Source organism: Chrysemys picta, chromosome 3 (assembly GCF_011386835.1).
Source record: "Chrysemys picta bellii isolate R12L10 chromosome 3, ASM1138683v2, whole genome shotgun sequence".
NCBI classification, from domain to species: domain Eukaryota; kingdom Metazoa; phylum Chordata; order Testudines; family Emydidae; genus Chrysemys; species Chrysemys picta.
Window position 1 is genome coordinate 42,329,360 of NC_088793.1, and position 19,234 is coordinate 42,348,593.

At 39.6% G+C, this 19,234-nt stretch overlaps 1 protein-coding gene across 15 annotated transcripts in view; it reads left to right on the forward strand.

The window, feature by feature from the left end:
* The window catches only part of DLGAP2 (DLG associated protein 2), a 655,212-nt gene that overhangs the window by 536,442 nt on the left and 99,536 nt on the right, over positions 1–19,234 (forward strand). For 14 of the 15 annotated variants that reach the window (XM_008163720.3, XM_065590150.1, XM_005289668.5 and 11 more), the window contains one exon: positions 15,179–16,248. In XM_008163720.3, coding sequence (XP_008161942.1) covers positions 15,179–16,248 — 1,070 coding nt within the window. Of the gene's footprint in view, positions 1–6,266; positions 6,353–15,178; positions 16,249–19,234 lie in introns of those variants that run through there. The other variant, XM_042848783.2, reaches the window with a different exon arrangement.

Consider the following 19,234-nt stretch of genomic DNA (forward strand, 5'->3'; position numbering starts at 1 on the left):
AAGATGTTTGAGTTTGACTTCCACCTCGGATGTGGTAATTTCTACTTCCATTTCCTCATTGCCATTAGCCATACGGCCACTGCCCCTAAATTCTTCATTAGCCTTATTAAAAACTGAGGCAAAGTATTTGTTTAGGTGTTGGGCCATGCTTAGATTATCTTTAATCTCCACCCCACCCTCAGTGTTTAGCAGTCCCACTTCTTTATTCCTTGTTTTCTTTTTATTTATATGGCTATTGAACCTTTTACTATTGGTGTTACTTTCCTTTGCAAGGTTCAACTCTGCTTGGCTTTTGACATTTCTCACTTTTCCCCTTCACTTTCTGACCTCCAAGAGGTAGCTTTTCTTTCTGATCCCTCCCATCTTCCATTCCTTGTAGGCTTTCTACTTTTGTGTGCAGAGCGGAGGAGTGGGGAGGGTGCTGATGTCAGGGTGTATCCCTGTTCCTGTACCCCATCTCCACAGAGCGGGGGGGAGGGCACAACAGGGCTCAGGATGGAGGGAGCTTACTATCAGCTGTTGCTGTGTCTGAACAAGCAGGGTTCAGACTGCTGAGTGCTGATCTACAAAAGGCAGCATACTTACAGGGGCAGCGCGTGTCTCTCTCTCTCTTTCTCTCTCTCTCTCTCTCTCTGTCACACACACACACACACACACACCCGTGTGTGTCTCTCTGTCACACACACTCTCTGTCTTTCACACTCACCTCCCAACACATACCTGTATTATTAATGTTGTTATTACTTGATACTTCTTTCAAAGTGTGTTGTTTTAGTTTTTTGACTGGTCTATGCATTTCATAATTTTTATTTCTCTCTTACGCTTAAATTTAATTCTTTGAGTAGTGGGTTCTAAAATGCCCAGCCTGTCCTGGCTGGAGTAATTATCCCTATGGTAACTTTTTTATATATATAGTATATCTAGGTTTTTTGTTTCTACTGGTGGCACACATCCAAATAATTCCAAACTCCTCCATATTCAGATCCTTGAGTTCTTTGGTTCAATTACTTATCACTTGAGGTTCAGCCCCCCTGTGTTTATCAATTAGTAAACCTCTGAAATGGATTCTTCTGAGGGTCACCTTTCCAAGTAAAGTTTATTCAAACTGTGAGGAATGTGAAGTGGAGTCTAGTGGTGGAGGAAGCTCCATGCTCTTTCTTCCCCTGCTGGTACCTGCTAAAATGCAAATTGTTCTATTTCCTGCAATCTCCCCCAGTCCCTTTGTTAGTTTGATGCCCCTATTTACTGTTTCCATGTACATGTGCCATCATTGTCTGCCTGATGACTGGGTTGGTCAGAGAAGTAAACTCATTTCTTTGCCAGGGCAGATCCATTTATCATCTGCCCTTGTCATGCCTGGTTAAATACATTTTAGTCATAACCCCAGCATATATCCATAACTCGTAATACGCACTATGTGCATACATCACATATGAATATTAATGATCAGTGAGTTAATAGTTTTCAAATGATACTAAACAGGGCATATTTTGTACAGAGATTATTACAACAGTATGCAGGATGTGAATACAGCCACCCTAAATCTCTCCATATGCCCAGGAGGCCAGGTAGACAGAGAAGGGAATGGAGCTGGGAAAGGCAGGGCAGAAATGGGGAAGGACAGGGGTGGCTCACACTCAGTACCAAAAGTTCCACAAAAAGGTTAGTACAGCCCTGGATCCCTGCAAATGGAGCCAGGAGCCAGAGTGGCCCTAGCTTCCCATGGATCAAAGGGATCTGCCAGTTTTGGAGAGCTTTTTGATGAGAAATCCTTCTGGTGATTCCTAAGTGAAAGTCTCGGTGTGTAACTTTAACCATAGAAAGGGACAATTGGAGACCTTGAAAAAGCCTATACAAGATCAGAGATAGACACTTCCCTTCTCATTTAAAGTTTACTGCCGTTCAGTGATGGTTATTAATAGGTATAAAGTTTTTTTGTTGTGGTTAAGGCATTTCTATTTTCTTCTTTCAGGGGCCATTTTGGAATCTCAGTATTTGCACAGAGAATAGTCATTGGCTGATAAAGACAGTCTTTAAATAAAGAAACTCATTTTATTAGAACACCCTTTGCTTAGGCACACAAAGAAGTTACAGACAAATAGACAGTTACTCAGAATATATTTTTCTATGAACAGTATATACAACATATAAAACTTGCCTTGGAACATCCAGGCATTAAAGCAGTTCCTATTGTCAACCATGAGGGACCATTGTTTTGAGGTGCTGACATATTTAAGAGCCATTAAAGGTAACAAAAAGTTCTGTTACTTTGTAGCAAATATCCATGGTGGAATTCTCTACCAAAGCAAATCAAAGTGCTTAAAAAGACAATCCACCAGCTGTGTTGATATTTTCATATGTAAAAGAACTAGGATTGAATGGCACAGTTTCTCTTGCCTTTTTCCTAACACTCAAACTCCATCCAAATGAAAAGTTTCAAATAACAAAGGAAAATCATAGCAATTACACTCCAACTTTCTTTTACTCATATTCAGCACTGTAGTGTTGTGTTTATCTAGGCTGCTTTGCTGTTGCTGCATATCCAAGGGGCCAATACTGATTTCATCAGAGTTTGAAGTGTGTTTGGAAGAATAGATATTGGTATTCTGGGCTATTATCCAATCTTTTCTCACTAACCCTTATATTAGACAATATCTTGTCAGAATGTCTGCATAATGCAGCATTCAAATGAGGCACTGATTTGTTCCACTATACAGCCATATCCAAGGCAGGGCTAAGAATGCAGAATGGTTTAATTTTAGCTGTGCCCCCTCATGAACTGCTCAGTTGTCATATTGTATTAGTCTCTGCGTACTTGTTCCCATTCTTTTGATTGGATATTTACGATCTTTTTATGATAAAACTATATTTTAATTTAGTATTTGTATCACAGTAACACCTATGGCCCTAAATTAGATTGGAACCTCATTGTGCGAGGCCTTATATACCATACAGTAAGAGAGAGTCCCTTACACTTGCTCTGAAGAGTTTACAAACTAAATAGGATTACTTCAGTCATTTTACAGGTGGGGAACTGAGGTACAGAGAGATTAAGTGACTTCTCTAAACCTATATAAAATGTCTGTAGGTTTCCTGAGTTCTCCTCTGCTGCCCTAATCAGACCATCTCAGATGTTGTCGTTTAATTCTGAATGTCCACTAGGGATTTAAGGCTCAGTGAGGCTGGGAAATGTTCAGTTAGTTCCTCCTTTTCAGGACTTGGATTTGGTAAGGGATTGTGAGGGCACCAACCAGAAACCCAGACCATGTGTGTGCTTGCAGCCACCTGGTTACCTCCATTGCAGTGCCAGCTCCGCCCCTGTGCCTCTCTTTTATCATCTCTTCTCAGCTGTTCAAGGAGCATCTGCTCTTGCTGAAGTTAAGAGGCTCTATGCTGTTGCTGAGTGCAACTCATACATAGGAATTTGCCATATTGGCTCAGAACCATGGTCCATGTACTCCAGTATCCTATATCTGGCAGTGATATACACTTCAGAAGAAGGTACAAGAAACCCTGCAATGGGCAGAGGTGGTATAGTCTGGCCTCTACGGGAGTTTCCACCTAACCCTTAATATTTAGAGATTGGCTTAAACTCTGAAGCATGAGCTTTATATCCCCTTTAAAACTTCTTGTTGTAGTTCTTACTGTTATAGCTGTGGGTGTTCTTGCTATTCATATAAATGTGAAATTTCTCTTTGAATCTTGCTAAGCTCTTGACTTCAACAACATCCTGAGGCAATGAGTTCCACAGTCTGTGAAAGAATATTTTCTTTTATCAATTTTCAATTTGCTGCTTTCAGTTTTATTAAGTGTCCCTTTGGTTTTGTGTTATGAGATAGTGAGAATAGAAGTTCTTTAACCACTCTCTCAATACCATTCATTATTTTTGTATACTTTTATTGCGTCTCTTCTTAATCATTTCCTTGCTAATCCTTATCTTTTCCATTTTTCTTCAGATGAGAGCTTTCGTATGCCCTAGTAATTTTTTCATGCTCATCTCTGAACCCCTTCTAATCTGAAAAGCTTTTTGAAATGGGGTGACCAGTATTGCATGTAGTATTCCAGAGGAGGATGAACCATTGATTTATATAACATCTTCATAATATTTTCCATATTTTTTCTCCATCCCATTTCTTATGTAGTCTAGCATTTTGTTAGCTTTTTGACTACAGCTCTATATTGAGCAGAGGTCTTCATTGAGCGGGATGCCACGTCCTTTTCCTGAGATGATTAGAGTGACTTTAGAACCCAGTTAGATGTATGAGTAATTCAGATTTTTCCATACAACATGCATTACTTTGCATTTATTAACACAAAATTTCATCTGCTGTCGTGTTGCCCATTCACTGAGCTTGGTTAAGAGTTATGAATACAGCTTATTTATAAACTGCATTGGAAAAATAAAATATATTATGTACCTATTACCATTTAAAAAGTCAACATTTGTAGGTGTCTAAGTATAGGGGAGACTTGTGATATATATTTCAGATACCATTGCATTATAACAGTTGGCAAATGCCGGCCTCTAAATTGTATCCACTATATATAAGGCCAGAAGAGCTTTATGAAAGCACTTATGCACTGTGAAAGGTACATTATTGTAATATACAATAGAGGTGCAAATGGTAGATCATGATTACACAGTGAACTGACACGGAAGTAGTTTAAGTGAGCCTGCATTTTATTTTCTCTTACATCAGGCTCCCATATTTCTGAAGTCACACAGAGGAGCGCTGCCAGGACGAGGTTCAGAAATGCCAATTTACTTCCCATTTACTTCAGAAGAGTCAGGATTTCACTACTGAACTTTCTGCCTCGGGTCAGAAAAATTAAACTATTTTCTGATAGTCTTCCAGCTGGATCCTCACCTTCTGTAGCCCTCAATTAGCCACCATCCTCAGTTTTCCTCCTTTTCAGCAATTCCCTAATAACGCCTGTCCTGTCCTTTCCATTTGCGTCATAACTCTCCCACTCCAACAGTATGAGGTTAAATCTTTAGATTTATTTAACGTAAGGGGAAAAAAAGAGGAAAAATGTGTGTCTTTAACTTGACATCATAAAGACCACTGGGACTGGTTATTCAACCACACATAAATTGTAGGACTAGGGAACATCATTGGGTGAATGATATAAAAAAAATAGGGAATCTGAAAAATTATCATGGTCCACGTTTTTTTAAATAAACCACATTAAAATAGTGAAATAGGAACACTTTGAGAATCAATCAGTCAATGATGCCTTTAAGTTCGTTGCCCAAAATGGCCATTTTCTGTGGTCACGTTATCATGTATCTGGGGGGAATTTGCATAAATGTCTATCAACTACAGCAACCTCCCGTTAACGCAATTCCACTTTAAGCAAATCTGCTACCCATTAGGCTTGAAATGGCATCTGACAGAAATTTTAAAATTGATTAAAACAGATAGCCATTGCTAAATGATTTGGCCTGGTAAATGTCAAACAATGCTTACTTGGAGTTGTACCATGTAAATGTCTAGTTTGTTGAGTGTTACTTTCTTGTGCTGTGTTATTTGTCGAGGCTTCTAATGTACTTGTACCAATCAGGCTCAAATTGCAATTTGATAATATTCAATCCTAGCTAAAGCTGATCCTGTGTTTTTATTATAATTGGATATTTGAATAAAGTAGCTGAGATTCTTTCTCAATAACCATTTAAGGTGAAATCCTGGCTCCACTGAACTCAATGGGAAGTTTGTCCTTGATTTTAATGGGACCAGGATTTCATCTGTACATGGAGATTAGTGGACAAATTCATATGGGTCTTTGAATTTGACTAACAGATTCATTTTGCTGTCCTTTCTTACTGAGTTTCCTGGTGAACTGGTGAGTTTTCCAAACTCAGCCCTGGAATAATCAGTTGCAATTCCAGTGATGTCAATGGAGTTTGAAGCATTACTTTCAGGCTGTATTTGGCCTACTAATTACAAGGTATTCATCCTTCAATTCCAAACAGCTGTGTGTCTAAAAGGTGGCAGGAAATAACTGATAAGTTAGGTTAGCTCTTTCTTTGATGACACTTACATGGGTCAGCAAATGCCAGTGCTTTATGGTCTTGTCAAACACAGCTCTTCATATTTTTTCACTAGATTCCACATATGGACAGATTCTGTGAAAAATGATGGGTTTAAAAAATCATTTTGCTCACTTCCCTCTTCCCTCACAGTGATATTGTGAAGAATAATGAAATGTTTGTTCAGCAGTTTGAAATTGTAAAGCACTGTGAAGTGCTAAGTATTAAGTATTATTATTACTTTCACAGATTTTGTTGTATTCTATGGAATCCAAATTTTCATGTAAAAAAATGAAGTTTTGGGGCCTCTTCTTTGAAAAGGTAACCTTTCTTCTGTGGCTAAATGTACTGTAGATGTAAGTGCAGTCAGCTTTGCAGAAAAGTGTCTGTAAAAACACCAACATATGGTACCGTCCTATAATTCCTCCATGTGCAGAGCTCTTATTGACTTAGGAACCAGTCCTGCACGCATTTATGCACATGAGTTGTCCCATTAAACTCAGTGGGATTGTTCATGTGTGTAAAGTTACTTATGTGCATAAAGATTTACAGGGGCCAGTCTTAAATGGGAGTTCTGCATGTGGCAGGCTTGAGGATCGGACTCCATAGCATTTGCAAACCTGTGAATTCCAATTCTTTTACTTATATAAGATAGCAAGTTCTAAGTCTACTTGAAACCATAACGTCAGATTCATGATTGGCATCTCTGATGTCCATAAATTTGTGAACCTACTTGGACATTTTGCAAGGTCCATCTTGTTTTTCCAGGTATTTGGGAGCAGGTTGTCTGAAGGGCTAGGGAGCTTCATGTGTGTTGGTGCCAAATAATTTTTTTTTTACTGTGGTACAATGAACAGGCAGTTAAGTTATATTATTTATACAAGAATTTCCATAGGAATGTACATTTTAAGGACAGCATTGTAATATATTCTCTAGCATAGGATGAGTGACAACTGAATGTCCAATATCTTTATTAACAGATGTAAATAACTTAAATTGACATGAAATTCTGTGTATAAGAAGATGAGGAGGTAAACTTACATCTGAAGGACTCTGTCTTGCATCCTTGACAAAGTACACCGCTCACTTTATATTATTTTTGATTACAAATATTTGCACTATAAAAATCATAAACAAAAGAAATAGTATTTTTCAATTCACCTCATCCAAGTACTGTAGTGCAATCTTTTTATTGTGAAAGTGCAACGTACAAATGTAGATTTTTTTTTTGTTACATAACTGCACTCAAAAACAAAACAATGCAAAACTTTAGAGCCTACAAGTCCACTGAATCCTACCTCTCTTTCAGCCAATCGCTAAGACAAACAAGTTTGTTTACATTTACAGGAGATAATACTGCCCACTTCTTATTTACAGTGTCACCAGAAAGAACAGGTGTTCACATAGGACTTTTGTAGACAGCATTGCAATGTATTTATGTGCAGATATGCTAAACATTCGTATGCCCCTTCATGCTTCAGCCACCATTCCAGAGGACATGCTTCCATGCTGATGAAGCTCGTTAAAAAAATAATGTGTTAATTAAATTTGTGACTGAACTCCTCGGGGGAGAATTGTATGTCTCCAGCTCTATTTTACCCATATTCTGCCATATGTTTCATGTCATAGTAGTCTCAGATGATGACTCAGCACATGTTCATTTTAAGAACACTGTCGCTGCAGATTTGACAAAATTCAAAGAAGGTACCAACGTGAGATTTCTAAAGATAGCTATAGCACTCGACCCAAGGTTTAGGAATCTGAAGTGCCTTCCAAAATCTGAGAGGGACGAGGTCAGAAGTCTTAAAAAAGACTTTGATGCGGAAACTACAGAATCCAAACCACCAAAAAGAAAATCAACCTTCTGACTCAGATGATGAAAATGAACATGCATTTGTCTGCACTGCTTTGGATCGTTATCGAGCAGAAGCCATCATCAGCATGGACGCATGTCCTCTGGAATGGTTTTTGAAGCATCCAGGAACATATGAAACTTTAGCGCATCTGGCACGTAAATATCTTGTAACGCCGGCTATAACAGGGCCATGAAAACACCTGTTCTCACTTTCAGGTGACATTGTGAACAAGAAGCGGGCAGCAGCATCTACTGCAAATGTAAACAAACTTGTTTGAGTGATTGGCTGAACAAGAAATAGGACTGAATGGACTTGTAGGCGCTAAAGTTTTATATCATTTTATTTTTGAATGCAGTTATTTTTTGTACATAATTCTACATTTGTAAGTTCAACTTTTATGATAAAGAGATTGCACTACAGTCCTTGTATTAGGTGAATTGAAAAATACTATTTCTTTTGTTTTTTACAGTGCAAATATTTGTAATAAAAAAGAAGTATAAAGTGAGCACTGTACACTTTGTATTATATGTTCTAATTGAAATCAATATATTTGAAAATGTAGAAAACATCTAAAATATTTAAATAAATGGTATTCTGTTATTGTTTACAGTGCGATTAATTGCACATTTAAAATTTTTAATCACTTGACAGCCCTAATGATGATGATTGCCTAAAATTGAGACATGAGGTAAAATTTTCAAAAGCACCCAAGTGCCTTAGATACTTAAAACCCAATTTCAAAAGTGACTCAGGCACTTCAGACAGAGCCCTAGTCTCATTGAATTTCAATGGGATGTAGGTTTCTAAATACCAAAATCATTTTTGAAAATGGAATTTAGCATCCCAAGTTACAGAAGCACTTTTCAAAAATTTATTCTTGGTCCCTTCACTGTAGCAAGAACAATTCGGTGCTTTACCTTTAGTCTAGAGGTAGGATGTGTGGCTCCCTTCCATCACTGCAGCTTCACAATAATCTAGCAGAGGCGTTACAGAGCCTGTATCCTATCCCTAGACATCTTTTGTATTGTGCCTCCCACCATTATCTTGGGTTATCAAAGCCTTTATCCAGATTTAATATTAGGTATCCCTTCCCTGCAACATCTTTATCATACCACAGAGCAATTCAAAGAGCTTGAATTTCCTTTCTATTAAAATATACACCAGAGTAACTAAGGCCTTGATCCTGCAGTTCTCTGTGCATCAGTCACCCATTGCACCCATACTCAGCCCCATTCACTAAATTTATCTCACTGGGGTTCTATGCAGGACAAGAGATGCGCCCATGCAGGAGAAATTGCAAAATTGGGGCCTTAGTGCATAAATGTTTGGTTTGGATGAAATTGCAATTTTGTTATGTCTGGATCCATACATATGGCATATTACACACACATCCTCATTTGCAAATGCAGCTGCAGAGTGAGTATAAAAGTAGTAAAAGCCAATCTCTGAAATTCAGAGGTTCAGATCAGGTAAGCATCCAAATGATTATATGAACCTCATTGGTCTCCATAAATAGGCTGGAAATCTCATCAGACTAGAATACCTCCTTGGGACATTTCCAGTATTTGTTCCTTCCAGTTGGCCAGTTAGTCAACCATTGCAACCAACAAAGGGTTCATTTTCAGTGCTGGAATAAGTTATAAGCAAACAATTTAACAGGGGGAAACTGCTCTTGGGTTCTTATGCAGGCAAAACTCCCATTAAAGCCTCAGTAGCTGCAGGAATGGGCCCCAGGGGCTGTTCCTGCTCCAGTTTTAACCTATGGCAAGATTTCAGAGGTGCTGAGCAGTTGCAGCTCCATTGAATTCATCTGGAAGTGTGGTTGCTCAGCACCTCTTCAGATCAGGACCATTGGCTCAGGCCCTAAGTGACAGACGTCCTCAATATTTTGCAAAAATAGAGGAATTATTTTAAATTCACTCTGTATATTGGCAAAACATCCATGCAGCTTTTTTTATTAGTAGTAGTTCTTTTTCCTCCTACTAGTGTGCCACAATCCCTGCAATGGGCTGTAGTTAGGCTTCTAAGTTATTTGCATGGCATACTCAGAAATAAAGAACTAGTCAACTTAAAACAGTTAAGTGTGTTGCTTGACTGATGACACATTTGCAAATATCAAATAATTTTTCAATGGAAATCAGAGTAATTTTCCAAACCAAGTGGGTAAGTATTGGGTATGGTTTATTACTTCCAGGCATTATCATTTGTTATGGTTTCTCAGTTTGCATTCAATATGAGACATACAGACAGATTTGCAGAGCTAAATTTGCAATGACAGATACTTGCTTTGAATGTCTGAGACATTTCCAGTTGTTTTCACACTGATTCCCTTTAGCAAATAGCAGACTTCCAGGAAGTTACAGATGCAGAGCCTTGATTTTTCATTGCTTAAAGGTTTTCAGGCCTCTTGCCCTAGCACACTAATGTTAACAGAACTACTTCACAATTTCAAGCAATGCTCTCAGTAATTAAAGCTGATGCTAGCTGCCTCTCCTCCCTTGATGCTGACACAAGGTAGAGAAACTGTCATGTTCTCAAGAATTATGGCCAGTGCTTAGAGGGAAGAGAACAGCCTAGCAGCTACTTGAAATAAAAGAGCAGCATTTTTAAATGGAAATGGAATGGAGTACCCAGGAGAAGGTGGAAGAAGGCAGAGGAGGGGACAGTTGCTGTAATGGGGGAAGAGAGGGAATGGATGGTAATTCTGACATCCATCAGAGTTTAAGTTTGGTGCATCTTCATACAGTGTTCCATTGCATAGAAAGGGCAGCTTTAAAGAGTTTTACAGGATTTTAAAAATTGCTAATGGGCCTTCAAACTAAGGGTCAAATGTCATCCTTATATGCTATCCATATATGACAACATATATCTGGGTCAATGACATGAAAGGAATAAATCGTATATATGGACTAGCCCTGTTGTCTCTAATGGCCTCATCCAAAGTCCCTTGAAGTCAGTGAAATATTCCTCTCTTTCTCCAATAGAACCCCAATAAAAGCCACTGCTCTTGTTGCAGGATTAACATGATTTATTTCCTCAGCCCCTAGTTACTCTGGCCAACTTGGTCTGGATTACTCTAATTTGCTATATTCAAAGCTTCCTTGGTTTTCTATACTAAATGGCAGTGCAACTTTCTTTGTAGGAGACATTAGTATCCTCAATTATGAAAAAATGTAAAATATTGTTATAAGAAAACATACGACCTGCTCTTGTAGAAAAGTGACTGAATAAGATCATTCTGTCATTTTTATTGTCTCCTTTAAGAAACAGGGCAAAACTCCTGCCACATTCTAGCTTGTTTTTATTATATTTTTTTAAGATTGCTCTGACGTTGATATTCAAATTAGGCAAAGTACTTGGGTTCTCAGGAGTAGGGCAGGGACTGAGGAGTGGGAATGTACAGGACAAACTCCAAGAATTTGATAAATTCATAGTGAAAGTAAATAAAGTAAATGAAATTCTTTAGAGGACTGGTAATGGGAAACTAGTGATGCCCAAGAGTATTCTGTTTTGTGTCCAAAATAGAGCCCTTAGCTGAGTGATTTGGGACCTTGATATAGGTGATAGTTTGCATATCAATGTAATTATGAATTTTATATATTATAAGCTTTTCTCCTTGGGAAAAAAGATCTCCTTTTTTATTTTTTATTTTTTTAAATATGCTTTGTAATAAAGTTGCACAGTAGTCAACAAGGACACAATTAATTGTGACAAAAATACATAAATCCCACCCAAGTGTGTGAAAGATGTGATTTTATACAGTATAACAGTATACAGGCAATTATACCCATTCATTGTGCAATCTTACTGTGCAAGATTCATAGACATTAGAGATGGAAAAGCTGCTGTTAGATCACCCATTCTAAGGTGATCACACCCCTAAAGCTGTAGCCAGCTGAAAATATTTGCAACGTTCTGTGGTGTGGGCTCTGGCTGGGCGGCACTTACCTCGGGCGGCTCCCAGAAGCGACTGGCATGTCTGGCTCGTAGGCTCAGGGGCGGCCAGTGGCTCAATGCTCTGCCCCTGCCTGAAGGCACTGCCCCCACAGCTCCCATTGGCCGCGGTTCCCGGCAAATTGGAGCTGCGGAGTTGGCGCTCGGGCTGGGGGCAGCACGTAGAGAACCGTTGGCCGCCCCTGTGCCTAGGGGATGCAGAGACCTGCCGGTCATTTCTGGGAGCCACCCGGAGCCAGGGCAGGTAGGGAGCCTGCCTTAGCCCCTCTGCGCTGCCAACCGGACTTTGACTTATTAAAATCTCCCGTATTGCCTTTAATAGTCACAGGGAGATTGAGGCCGATTCCGGGAGACTCCCAGCCAATCCGGAAGGGCTGGCAACCCTAACAGGTGCTGGAGAGTTGACTTTTGCTGGTTTCTTGATTTGACTGAGGGGCCTTCTTTCACTGCTCTTGGGCTGTCAACTAAAAGCACTGGCCACTTTGGAAAAAGTTGCCGTAAGTTTGTGTGTATTTCAGTTTCTCCATCTTTAAAAAAGAGGTCAGTAATACCTACAGTATCTCACGGAGATGTTGTGAGGACTAATTCAGTAATGTTTCTTAGGTTCTTTGAGATCCTTTAGTGGGAGATGCTTTATAAATGCAAAGCATGGAACATTACTGTTCTCATGATACTACTTGGTGAAATAGTGGGTTAACTACCATTAAATACTCTACTAGTGATGTGGCTAAATCCAAATGGACTGTTATAATAATTTATTGTTTTGTCTATATAATAGTTCTGCTTTTCATTGGATAATCAAAATTAGGTCATTCCAATGGAACATTTCTATTTTTTGTTTCTTTTGTGTAGCCATATTTGTGCAGGAGATTCTGAGCTAAACAGTACAATAGACTAGAATAGAATCTGTGTATAGAACAATGAGCTTTTCATTTTAATATGAGAACAGGCCAGAAGTAGGTAAAATAGATTGATATAAACAAAACAGAAGTAGAAAAGAGTAGAGAAAGATTAATATAATACCACAGTAAAGCCGGGGGATGAAATCTTGATTCCATTGAAGTCAGTTTTGACTTTTGTGAGTTCAGGATTTCACCCAAGATGCAGAATAAGATTTTGTTGTTTTAATTGAATATTGAATTTCCTTTAAAACCTTGCTTAAAATTCTATTAAATATAATAAATTATTACTTAAATATCCCCCAATATACCAGACTGCTCTGGTTATAACTTTGCTCTTGCCAAAGAATATCAATGAATTGCTATTGTATCATGGATATTGTATTATTTGCAAAAAGGAAGATACCCATTTGCCTGTATTCAGAGCCAGACTTTGATTTTTAGACCACCAATGGGGACCTGAGAGGGGGAGAGACTTTTCACAGGTGTATAAAGATCACTCCAGCTGCTCCTTCACTATTGTGTTACCTTTGAAAGCTGGTTGCTGATGTCAGATTATGACAAGCAGCATATTCTCTGGCTTCCATTTCTGTTGAAGTCTCTACTTGTTTGTAGCATGCACCTGCAGTAACTTACCCATTACTGCGTTCTCAAGAGCAAGTTTGCAGAAAGACGGTGCTGAAGTGAATTGGAAGTATAAATTCTTAAATGCATAGATGATACTCTAAAGGAGTGGTTTTAAATAGCCTAGATATTTATCTGCTTTTGAAATGTTTGCCTTAATAAGCTGAATTTTGAGGAGGAATATGAATGTCTAAATCAAACTGAAGTATTCTTTAGGTTTTCAAGTTTTTGTTTGCCAAATTTGACAGCTGCAAGGACTTGCATAAGAAAAGGAGATGAATTAATCAAAAACTGAATACCATATACCTTCATTTACAAGCCACCCTTGATTAGTAATCACTCCTGTTTAGTAGCCACAACTTTACTATAAAAACTACAGGAGCAAATAATTAACTATAATAGAAGCGGTAGCTTCTACATGTAGATATATGGTATCTGAATAGTTGAAAGAAATGGTATCTCATTACAGTACTCTGGGACAAATAGTACATTTTGGAGATGACTGTACAGTATAAGAAAGTGACTACTATGGGAGTGCATCTGGATAGATGATGAGTAAGGCTCCGTGTTTGTCACAGAGATCATGGAAAGTCATGGATTCCATGACTTCCCATGACCTCCGTATCTTCTGCAGCAGTCAGTGCGCCTGGCCTGGGGGCTGCCTGAGCAGTCTTGGGGCCCCCTACCTCCCAGCAGCAGGAGTTTGGGGGGGGCTCAGGGCTGGGGGTTGGGGTGAGGGGTGGTACTTACTTTGGGGGGGGGCTCCTCAGAAGGGCAACAGCAACTCCCATCCCTCAGATCCTAGCTCCACATGCTGCCTCTGCCTGCAGACACCGCTCCCGCAGATCCCATTGACCACTGTTCCCAGCCAATGGGAGCTGCCGAACCGCAGCGTGGGGTGGAGCCGAGGCAGCATGTGAAGCTAGGAGCTGGGGTAACCGCTTCCCAAGAGCTGGGTAGGGACCCTGCCCCAGCCCTGCCAACCTCCTCCCCCTCCAGCACCCGCAGCATCCTTCGGGCCATGCCTCCCCAGCACCCATGGTGCCCCCCAGGACTGCCCTCCTGAGCCGCCCCTCCTCCCAACATTTAGTCAGAGTATATAATAAAACTCATGGACAGATCATGGGCTGTGAATTTTTGTTTACTGCCCATGACCTGTCCATGACTTTTACTAAAAATACTCGTGACTCAAACGTAGCCTTACTGATAAGAGATGTTCAAATAGTGTCAGACACCTGCTCATGAAAAATTTAGGGACATGGAAACCAGGTTGAAGTCAGTGTGTTCATTGTCCTTTATTATTTGCTGTTTATTACTTGTAGTTTAGTTTGTATATATATTTTTTGAATAGCAAATTTGGGGTCTGTAGCTGAGATTCACTTAATCAGAAAATGAAGTTCAGTTTGTGACAAAACAGTTTATAAGGATTTGGTCATCCAATTGGGGAACAGAAAAAATACCACATGACTTAGGTGACCAGTCACAAAGCTTGAGTAGTGAAGTCAAAATATAAATTAATTAATTAAATGCTCAAAAAGTATCCATCAAAATTATTTGAGTAGATTTGCATAATGAACGCATTTAGAAAAATCTAGATCTGTTTGTAGACAACTTGTAAACAAGAAAAAAAGGTTTAAATTCACCAAATAAGTTGTTTGCAGCAAATATTTAACCAGCTTTAATTTGGAGATTGTAGTCCCTGATTGGTAACTTCCATTGAGTTTCTATGAAAAAATGCTTTATTTTCATAATATATTTGTACTTTTAATATTTTAATTAGCTACAATACTGAACTGTGTGTGTTCTATCAACAGACCAGCAGTACTCCTGGTCACCTTCTCAGCACTTCAATGAAGAAAGATTCTCGCCTGCTCCGAGGAACATGAAAGGATTATCTGGTAGTCGCAACCAACCACAATTATGTTCTGCTCATACTTGTGGTTTAGCATCCCCTGAAGATTGTGAACACACCCATGATCATATCCACCATGGGCAGGAGCAAAGGCAATCATATCTTCTCAGCCCTACAGAGAACTGCCCACTGGACCATCATCGCTGCTCACCGCGAAGCTCCATCCATTCAGAATGCATGATGATGCCCATGGTTATGGGCGATCACATGTCAAGTAGCACTTTCCCCAGAATGCACTACAGCTCACATTACGAAACGAGGGACGATTGCGCCATGTCTCACGCTAACCCTAAGATTAACCGAATTCCTGCCAATCTCCTGGATCAGTTTGAGAAACAACTTCCTCTCCACAGGGATGGGTTTCACACTTTACAATATCAGAGGACCTCAACAGCTGCAGAACAACGCAGTGAAAGCCCAGGAAGAATACGCCATCTTGTTCATTCAGTCCAGAAACTTTTCACTAAGTCTCATTCTTTGGAAGGATCATCCAAAGGCAATGTCAATGGGACAAAGGGAGACAGTCGAGGGGACGACCATCATCATGGACATCATTCCAAGCATAGCAAAAGGAGTAAAAGTAAGGAGCGAAAGCCAGAGAGCAAGCATAAATCTGGAATGAGTAGCTGGTGGAGCTCTGATGATAATTTGGACAGTGATAGCACTTATCGCACACCTAGCGTGATTAATAGGCATCATGTAGATCATATCTCCCACTGCTACCCTGAAACTCTCCAGGGGCACTTTGGGGATCTCTCACTAAAGACTTCCAAAAGTAACAATGATGTGAAATGTTCTGCTTGTGAAGGGCTAGCAATGACCCCTGATGGTAAATACATGAAAAGGAGTTCTTGGTCTACACTTACAGTAAGCCAGGCTAAAGAAGCTTATCGCAAGTCATCGCTTAACCTAGATAAGCCTCTGGTTCATCAGGAAATCAAACCTTCCTTGAGGCCGTGCCATTACCTTCAGGTAAAAGCCAGATTTGGTTAATATTTGCAATAGAAAAGCAATTAGTTATAATTTATGCCAGAAAGTCATTGTAAAACTATAGGGGTGCCCTGTAAATCTCTCTCAAAGATTATGGTATCTTGGAGGTGGGAAATCTGCAGTATTTATTCTTTATTAATAGGATTCAGATTGAAATGTGAATAAAATTGATGTAATGTTAACTAGTCTAATTTTAATGAATTTGTTTTCAGTACCTGAGTTTATCCTGTATTTAAATCTTGATGAAGTCTGTGTTTCAGATTACAGAAAGGGACACTTTGCACAACAGTTTGTGTCTTGAATAAATTTATAGAAGACAATTATAAATTAAAGATATTAAGCTAGTCAGGGTGAGAACTTGAGAGATCTTTCCTTCTGTTCTGTCACTCCTACATCTCCTCCCAAACCTTCTTAACAACGCAGGGCTAGATTTACTGGTAAGCTCAGTTGCTTTTGCTGCTCTGCTGTCATGATGCAAAGTAGTTTAATTGGCTGGAGAAACTGGATTTATGGTTGCTTTGCATACCTAAAGTGGTGCAAAGCAGCTGAGGGTACCAGTGAATCTGGTCCTGTCTCTTTAAGGCTTGGTCTGAAAAACTCAGGTACTGAGCTGCATGACATTTAGTGTATCTACCATGAGGATGAAGGTGTGAGCCATTCCTGTTGAAATTTGAATGGATGGCCTCAGGGAGAGTAAGTATTTCAAATCTGATATTTAGACAACTGGCCTGAAAACTCTACTGCTGTTGTGAGTGCCTTCTCTCTTGTTTTCTTTTAAAATCAGATTTTCTCCCTATAGAAATTGTTTGTCCTATGCATTAACCAACTCTAACCCTTCTCAACTTTTGTATCTTGAGTATCTCCAAACCTCTTTGGTTTCTGTGGAAGCCAATAAATGTAGAATCAAGAGAGGGATGTTTGCTCTAGTCCTGTGCAGTGCTTTTGGTCTCTCCAAGCTGAAAGGGACTGTAACAGAGTGGTCTGGCCCCTTTAAGGAAGTGGTTCTACATGCAGCCAACCCTATGCCACAACATGGCCCTTTAAGGACCAGGTGTTTAAGGGAGCAGCAGACAAACAGGGGAATAGGGCCCAGGTGTTAATCAGGGAGCTATCTCCTGAACAGGATAAAAACCCAGCTGTTAATGGAGGAGAGAGAAAGGAGAGTCTGTGAAACAGCACTGGAACCCAGCTACTGATGCTCTGGGGAAACTGGCTTGAAGCACAGCACAGCCTCATGAAGGAGGGCTGTGGACTCCCTTAACGAGGGGATAGGGTTTGGGCCAGGTGGGCCCAAGGAGACTATATTTTTATAAAGACTGGACCCCAATAAAGTGAATATAACTTGATTATGGTTATATGTTACTTAAAGTAATTTGGGAGAAGCAGGAGAATGGCATGTCAGCAGGGCCACACCATGCCACCACGGGGTGGACAGTGGAATAGCACGCTCCCACAACAGCCAATTCTGCAAGAGCTGTATCTTGTCAAACATCTGTAGAAATATTCCATATCTATCCTTTTCCGGTCCTTTGTTTCACTTTCTTTCTCTCCCTCCTTTCTGTGTTACTCTCTCTGTCTCTCTCTCTCCTGTCTTTGTGTCTCCTTCTTTCTCCCTTGAGCAACTCTCAGTTCTAAACCCCAGTTAGCCTCACTCCCCCATACTTCATTCTGCTCAAATGATCAGTAGTGAAACAGGTAATGCTGAAATTGGAAGCATTATCATTAGGCTTTAGAGTCAACAGCCCAATGAGATGAGTGGGGTGCAGAAGACTTCATACCTCTCAAAATCATTATTTTAGCCTGTTGGCAAATATTAGAAAGGAAGGACCGTTCAAAGATTAGGATTCTAAACTAGGATTTGAGAGCCCTGGTTCAAGCTTGTACTTTGCCAGAGACTTTCCTGTGTGACATTGGGCAAATAATTTAGCCTCTCTGTGCCTTAGTTCTGCATCTGTAAAATGGAGATAATAGAACTTTCCTAAGTCATGGGATGTTGCAAAGGTAAATTGATTAAAGATTGTGAGGTGCTTAGATGCCACAATAATAGGGGCCATAGAAATACCAAAAAAAATGTACTGCACCTAGCTCTGTATTAGAGAGAGTTTTTTCAGAAATATGATGGTTAATTTTTTTATTGAAGTTTGTATTCTGTGGACTCTGAACATGACATGTAGGTCACATAAATCCATCAAGCAGGCTGGGTGTTAGACACCTCTGCACTAGACCTAGTTGGGTAAGCAAGTATGAGAAATCCCATTCTGCAGATGACGTAATTAAAAATATAGCTTTGAAGCATTTTCTTTTAGATGTACTATCTATTAGATGAGACATGAATCATTCATAGAAGATAGATGGGCTGTGTTAGCAGCTCTGCCACAAATTTCCTATCAGAAGTGGATTCAATCATTTGTTAATCTCCCTGGGCTTCAGTTACATCATGTGTAAAATTGGAGAATATTTGCCTACCTTGGGAGTGCCTCCTAAATGATGAGATTTACTAAGGCTGGTCAATCTGAAAGATAGGGACAGCTCTCAGGATCCCAAGGTAAAAGTAAAGGCACTGCTAGCACCCCTTTTTCACAGACATATTTGGAAATGGATCCTGGCTAGTTCAGAATAATTGAAGGTATTAAGATGTTGATTATGCAGCTAAATCAGCCATGCAAAGCATTTACCTGAGGTACCCACATGATCAGTTTTGCAGAAAAAAAATCCATGTAAACACCTCTCTGGGTATAGTGTTAAAAGTATGTGACATTCAAAGACAAGGGTGTTTTCCATACCAAATTTAAACATTGAACTGTCCTTTTAGATCATGGTCATGTAACTATGGAATCCTGGGCACACATTTTTTTTCATACAGAGGAAGTGTATATTTTTAACTTCTGTCTGTTTATCTTGGGTATTTATATGGCTCAAATCACTTTTGGTATCTGAGCACCTCACAATCATCCATATATTTATCCTC